The sequence below is a fragment of the Rhinolophus sinicus genome, unplaced genomic scaffold (assembly GCF_036562045.2).
Source record: "Rhinolophus sinicus isolate RSC01 unplaced genomic scaffold, ASM3656204v1 Contig250, whole genome shotgun sequence".
NCBI lineage: Eukaryota > Metazoa > Chordata > Mammalia > Chiroptera > Rhinolophidae > Rhinolophus > Rhinolophus sinicus.
Window position 1 is genome coordinate 1 of NW_027424049.1, and position 6,819 is coordinate 6,819.

Sequence of the window (6,819 nt, forward strand, 5' to 3'; positions counted from 1 at the left end):
CTATGATAATTGGCCCTGCTATGTCCTCCCACATTATCCTTTTGTATCTCCCATCAGAGCACAAAATAGCTGCTCAGTTAAAACTTGATGAATGAATGAACGCATGAATCCATCTCATTCTGAACTTCTAACCTATTCTAGCCTGCTTCAAACTCAGCCCCATGCCCTGCCCAGTACCAGGAGCAAGGGCAGTACCTGTATAGGCCTGGTCCATGCAGGGCCGATCCTCCTCAGTGGCCTCACGGCACAGTGACACTGTCTCTGCCAAGCAGTTGCGTGTTCGGGTCTGGACCCCAGTGTAACCACAAGCAGCAGAACACTTGCTCCAGGGAGACCATGAGCTCCAGATGCGCTCTGTGTCTCGGCGCAGGGATCCTGCAAAACAGGATTGACAGACAGTCTGACTTCCCTCCCGCAGGGACTCTGTCAGGAAATCTTCCCAAGGCTGCTTTTTCTCAGAAAGCAGGGTCTCTGTTTACATCATAGATGTCACTGATACTTATATTTACTGCAATGACTTTTCCAACAGATGGAAGTCAAGAGTCTTGAGGAAGTGGTGTCTGTAATTCACACAACAACACCATATGGGCTAGGGGCGGCCCTGAGAAGGGCTTGTTGGCCAAGCACTGGGACTCTGATATGCTGTCCTGGGACGTGTAGGGTTAGCACCACCTGCCCTTTCCACCAGTGCAGAAACAGCCACCAGGGCCTGGGGCTTCAGCGACTCAGACATCAAGCCTGCTTCTGCCCCCCCTCCTCACCTCTGGTGCAAGAATGAGGGTCTCAGAGTTTGCCCAGGGGCCCTTGCCCAGCCTGAGCTCCCACTGCAGAGGACCACCACCGCTGCTGGGGCCTGCAGGGTCAGGCTGTGTGCACTGGTGGAACCCCAAGAGGGGAGGGTGCCCATCCATAAAGTGGGCAGGCCTGCAACTGGCTCTGTATTCTCCAGCTGGGCAGGAGGCGTAAGAGATTCTTGGACTCTGCAAACACAGACATGGATTCAAACCCCAGCTCTCCACGTATTAGCTATGTAATTGTGAGAAGTTACCTAACCTCTCGGAACCTGGAGTAATATGTCAGCCTAGAGAGTCTTCACAGGTCAGTTGTAAACATCGAGTGATGTAGAAAACTAGCACAGTTCCTGGCACATGGGAACTAAATAGAAACTAACATTTAATGAACGTTCACCTGGGTTAAGCTCCTTTCACTCATTATCTTATTTAATCCTCGTTTTTTAAAAACACCCTATGAAGAGGGCGGCCGGTAGCTCAGCTGGTTAGAGCGCGGTGCTCTTAACAATAAGGTTACCAGTTCGATCCCCACATGGGCCACTGTGAGCTGCGCCCTCCACAACTAGCTTGAAACAACTACTTGACTTGGAGCTGATGGGTCCTGGAAAAACACACTTAAAAAAATAAATAAAAGGTAAAAAAAAAAGTACACTATAAAGATTTAAATATAATCCTGTTTTACATGTGAGAAACCTGAGGCACAGAGAGTTTCAGGAAATTTGCCAAAGGACACAGATCAGCTGGCAGGCCCAGATTTGGGACCAAGCAGCCCAGCTCGAGAGCCTGGGGTCTTTCCCACCATGCCACATGCACCCAGTGAAGTGGACTGAATGGAGAGCATCCAGAAACACGGACCGTTCATAACATTGGTAGGTCAGTAGTAGGAAGTTGAAGCCTGTGTATTGCGATATCCAGAGTTCCCATGGCCAGAGGCAGGTCCTGGCCTCTGCCTGTGCCAAGGCTGGTGGGAGCTGGGGAGTGGGGGCCCTTCAGGCTCATCTGGTGGGCAGAGGAAGCGCACAGTGTAATTGGAGCAGTTCTGGCCAGGCCGCTGCTCCCTGTTGACGCACCAGAAGCCCTCACGGGGACTGCTATGGACCACCTGGCCAGTGCTGCCTGCAGGTATCCAGTCAGTGGTCCGGGCCTCCAGCCACAGGGGCTGAGCGCACACACGGTCCCCATAGTAGAAGTGAATGGCATCCAGCCGCTCGTAGTCGCCCTTCCCGCCTGGGTGGTCAATGTTGAACCATGTTGTCCACTCCCCAGGACCTGAGAGGTAGAGCCAGGTGGGCAAGGAGCCAGGTCCTGGGGCTCCAGGTGAGCTCCAGTTTCCCTTTCCTGCTCACCCCCTGGGAGTCATCCCCCATATGTCTCACGTACCCACCCCAGCTCCATTGGTCTCAGGCTCTACCACATCTGTCTCTCCAGCAGCTCTCCAATCTCCTGCCCTCTGCACCCTCTGCTGCCAAGGGCTCCATTCAAGCTCTCAGCAGCCTGGCTGGACCATGTCAGTAGCTTCCTGCCTGGTCTTCCCCGTGACTCCATCCCCACCCTCTCGACACTGTAGTCAGGGTGAGCGTCCTTCATGTGGCTTCACATCCAGCTTTAACTCCCTTGGCCAGTCATTTGGGGTGCCATGAGCTGGCCCTGCTATCTCTCCATCCTCGTCACTCCCCTTTCTCCCCACTAGCCTATGCTCTGGCCTCAGCAAGTCCTACAGAAGTCCTGGAACATATCGGGCCGATTCGTGATTCTGGACTGTCCTATAAACTAGGTCCCTCTGCCTAGGCAGAGACGTAGGCCAAAAACCTTGTAAAAGTGGGTTTCCATGGAACTCTGACTTCACGCCCAAGCTCAGTAAACACCTTCCTGGTGAGCCCTCCCAGCTCCAGCCACAACTCACTCTTCAGGGGGTCAGCAGGCTTGGCAGAGATACTGAAGGTCCTCTTCCCTGGCCGGACTCTTCTCACTGAATGGGTGAGCATCGTCTGCCTCCCTGAGGGCCAGGAGAGAAGTGAGAGATCAGGACTATTAGTTACTGGGGCCCAGCAAGTTCCCGCTACCAGCCTCTCAAGACACAGGGAAGCAGTGTGATGTGTTAGATGGAGCACAAGCACTGGACATGGGTTCCAGTCCCCACTCTGCCACTCAATGGCTGTGCGACCTTCTAAGATCTTGTTTCCTCTAAATCTGTTTTCCCATAAAATAGGGCTGTATTAATAATCACTACATCGTAGAGCTCTGGGGCATGTTCAGGGTGATAATAAATGGAAAGGGACTTGGCATGTAGTGTATGCTCAACAAATGGTCATTCTCTCTTTGCTTTTGTTCTAGAAATGGCTCTTTGGATGCTGTGGAGCAGCCAGTGGGGGTGGGGGCTCTTACATTAGCGTCTGGGTCTGTCCTTTCACCAGAACCGAGCCTTATTTTCCTCATTTATAAAATGGAGATATGAATTCCCACGTCCCAGGGTGGTCTGCTTGGCCTGAGGAGTCCGTGAGGTAACACAAATGAACATTTCTCAAGTGGACAGAGACGGAAAGTGTGAGCTCCAGAAGCTCTGCCACTTCCTAACTGTGTGACGTTGGGCCAAATACTTAACTCAGCTGACTCATGCTCTCGCATCATAAAATTAGGACAATAATAGTTCCTGCCTCACAGGATTGTGGGGATTAAATTCATGCATAACATCCACTTAGAACCATGCCTAACGCAGAGTGCTTGCTGAGTAGGGGTTAGCAACTCCTGTTAGCTCAATGCCTGGACAAAAGATGCCCATTTCCCTTCCCTTGGCAAAGTTTGGCTTTGGGAGTCCATCTTCCCCCTAAAGTACTCATTTGACCTCACTGGGACAGTGGTCCTCAATTTTCTGACACCAGGGCGGCAGGGTCCCTGAGCTTGGTGCAAGGTCTTCAGGCCCTGGGAAGCTTCAAATCCCACCCCACCTGAGGCTGGGTTGGGGGCTCCAGAATGGGAAGGAGAAAGGACAGCGGAGGCCTGCAAAAGCTTTGAAAGGCAATTAACTCTCATGTGAGGAGTCAAATCAGAATTCTCTCATTTAATTGGGGTGATAGGAGCTCTTCTCATCAAACAACTCTGATTGCCACTAAGATGGTTGAATGCTAATCGTCTTCACCAACAACAGCTGTCGGGGTGAAAAGAGGAAGGCAGGAGGTGGGCACACACAGGCTTAGGCAAGATGTTGAGCCAGCCTTTGTTCCTGCATCTGTGGTCACAAAGCCTGCAGGGTACACAGCTTTAAAAGAGGGTTTTGAGCAATTTTTTGCTTTACCTGAACACATGGTTAGAAATCGGGAGAAGAAGGGGAGATAGGAAGAGAGTATACAGGGTAGTGCTAGGTGCTCTGACACTTCGATGCCTCAGGGAGTGCACGAAGAAAATTCTCTCTCCCTGTTCCTTCAAGAACTCAGTGTCACCAGAGGATGGAGTCAGGGGACAAGGAAACCAAACAGGGTTCTGATGTCTGTAAAATTTGGTTGCAGGGTCTAAATGAAATTGAGCTTTAGGCCGGAAGAATTTTCATGAAACTAAAACCAGACCAAACCCCAAACCTGATTCTGAGAGTTCAGTAATCTCTTGAGGTTTCTTTTTGCATTGGCTGCCAGGAAGCTCAGAGCTAAATTTATAATGCAGGGGTGGTAACCCTCTCATTTTCTTTCCTCCCTCTGAATGACAGCTCATCTCCTCATTTAAAAGATTCTGTTCCATTAGTTTTAATATTGAGAACTATCTTAAATCCTTTGGGAAAACAAGCAGGATATAAAATTTGAATAAATCTATAAACCAGCCTCAGGTCTTAAGGTCATTGCTGTGGCTTAAGGCAGATGCATATTTGGGTCCCAGACCAGACAGGACTTCACTATTGCAAGTGGGAGATTTGGGAGATAGCAGATACTTAGCCTGTACCCAACACAGCAGTGACTTCCAGGACCAGGAAGAACACCCAGGCCTTGGTCCCCACCATCGTTCCCCCAGGCCCTGTGGGGAGGATGACAGGAGATGGGTGAGGGTGCTGCACAGAGTCAGGTCGCCCCTGGAACGTGCTCCCCAGGAATCTTCTCAGAATCAATGACCTGAAAAGAAAAAAGCTTGTCAGGTTCCACATTTCTGAATCACCTCTGATGTCTTGAGCAGAACTATTTCTTGACCTATAAAGGGTGGGAGGGTGTACAGAATGAAATCTTCTGGGAGGTGACACCTTCCCAAGCCGGCAGCTTTGGGAAGTGTAGAGGCTCAGAATCTGAGTTTAGATGAGGCAGAACTGGATTCACACCCTGGGTCGAGGCTCCAGAGCCCCATATCGACATAGGGCACAAAGGGAGAGTAGGTTCCTTGCCAGTGAGGAAGGGCCTGGGGTCACTCCCAGCAACCTCTGGGTAACTCAGTAATCACTTCCAAGACCTGGGTGTCGGGGTATGTTTTGCTATCCTTTGGTGGGGCTCACACTCTTGCACAAAGGGTATACATACTAGGGCCATAAAGCCCCAGACCCTCATAGGGCCGGCAAGCTGGAGGGCACAGATGCTTTAGACATACCACCTCCAAGAACACATTCCCAGATGTGCACAGGCTGCAGCTGAAACACATTTCTGGCCTGTTTGTTTGGGGCCTGGCTGGGAGGTACACAGCCAGGAGCACACTGAAGGAGAAGAGGAGGGCCAGGGCTCCCCAATAACTGCTGACTGTGGGTTAGAGGCTGCAGGAGCAGGAAGAGGAAAGCAGCCTGGCAATAAAGACAAGGGCTCGTGGGGTGTAGCCCAGGCTCCTGCTCATTTTTCTCTTTCCCCAGAGCTCTGCTCAAGCCAGAATCTGATTAGTTCCTGGAGATTCAAAAGTGCTTCCCTTCAACGGCCAAAGTTAGAATATGGTCGGAAAGGGGGAGATTCCTCCTTTCTGGAAAAAAAGATGAAAAAGTACTTGGTGGTCCCATGGGAAGAACAGACCAATCTCACATTGCAGACCATCTAGCTCTAAGCCTGCTATCTCCACCACCAGCTGTTTCTCAGCCCAGGACACAGAAGCACGGGTGTCCCCAAGGTCTCCAGCTATTATGTGTCTTACGCCAAGCTCCGGGTTCTGAGCAGGGAGCAGAGCACGCCACCGGCCTGCACAGCGTTCAGTCTGAGCCCACTCTGGGACTGTCTGAGAGGCCAAGGTGGCCTGAGGAACTTTGTGTAAAAACCATTTCCCATCTGGCAGTCCACGGAACTTTCTTCAGCATATTCTCTGCCAGTTAGACTCCAAGCCTACACTCCTCAGAACTCTCAGACAAAGCAGACTGGCTGACCACAGGAAAGAAGCAGGGCGCCCAGAGGTACAGAGACCCTAACTAGGGCCATTTAAAGGCCCCTGGCCTCAGATGGGAGAAGAAGAGGACTTTGGGCCAATGGGGTAAGAGAACTCCAAAGCAGAAAGGAGAGTCTTCTCTGGGGGAAATAAAGGGTGGTCAGGGGAGGGCAGAGATAGCTGAGCCAGTTAGTGGGGTGCAGGGATGGGGGAGGAGAAAGGGAGTGGAGCTCACCGTGTCCTGAGCAGGACTCCTCAGCTTGGGGGTCCAAGTCTTCTTCTCTCTAGCAGTCTAGCCACTGGGCCTTATATAGCACAGCTGGTGGCTCAGCCTGTGGCAGTGCGCCACGGAAAGTAGCCACGAAACCAGATCTGAGCATGAGGAAGCTCAGCCTTCCCTTCCCCTCCCCACATCTCAGGCAGCTCCCAGAGGCTGGGATTTCACTTCCAGATCCTTAGGGGAAGATGCTGCAGGGCCTGGTGATGGGCCAAGTGGACAGCGGCTTGGGGCTCCGCAGGCCAGAACAGAGAGACGGGTGGGGAGCTGGGTGGGTACTGGGGGCAGCCTTGGGAAAGGGCCAAGGGGAATTCTACATCTGGACAGAATTTCGTGGCTCAGGGGGTGGCGTGTTCTTGCCTAAGCTTTGCTTGCCGATCCCCCACATTCCCCTGGCCCTGGCCCATACTCCAAATTCTCTCAGGCACACAGGCCACCGGGCCT

The 6,819-nt window shown here is 52.0% G+C and overlaps 1 protein-coding gene across 1 annotated transcript; it reads right to left on the reverse strand.

Annotated features, from left to right (window-relative positions):
• Positions 1–195: 195 nt before the first annotated feature.
• Positions 196–6,490, reverse strand: LOC141569939 (cartilage intermediate layer protein 1-like; the record flags this gene model as incomplete). Its single annotated transcript, XM_074324409.1, has 5 exons — positions 6,334–6,490; positions 4,719–4,885; positions 2,695–2,787; positions 1,791–2,060; positions 196–375 (listed from the first exon to the last, which is right to left on the reverse strand). Coding segments are annotated over exons 2-5 (601 nt in total), but the record flags the coding sequence as incomplete, so codon positions are not given.
• Positions 6,491–6,819: the final 329 nt, after the last annotated feature.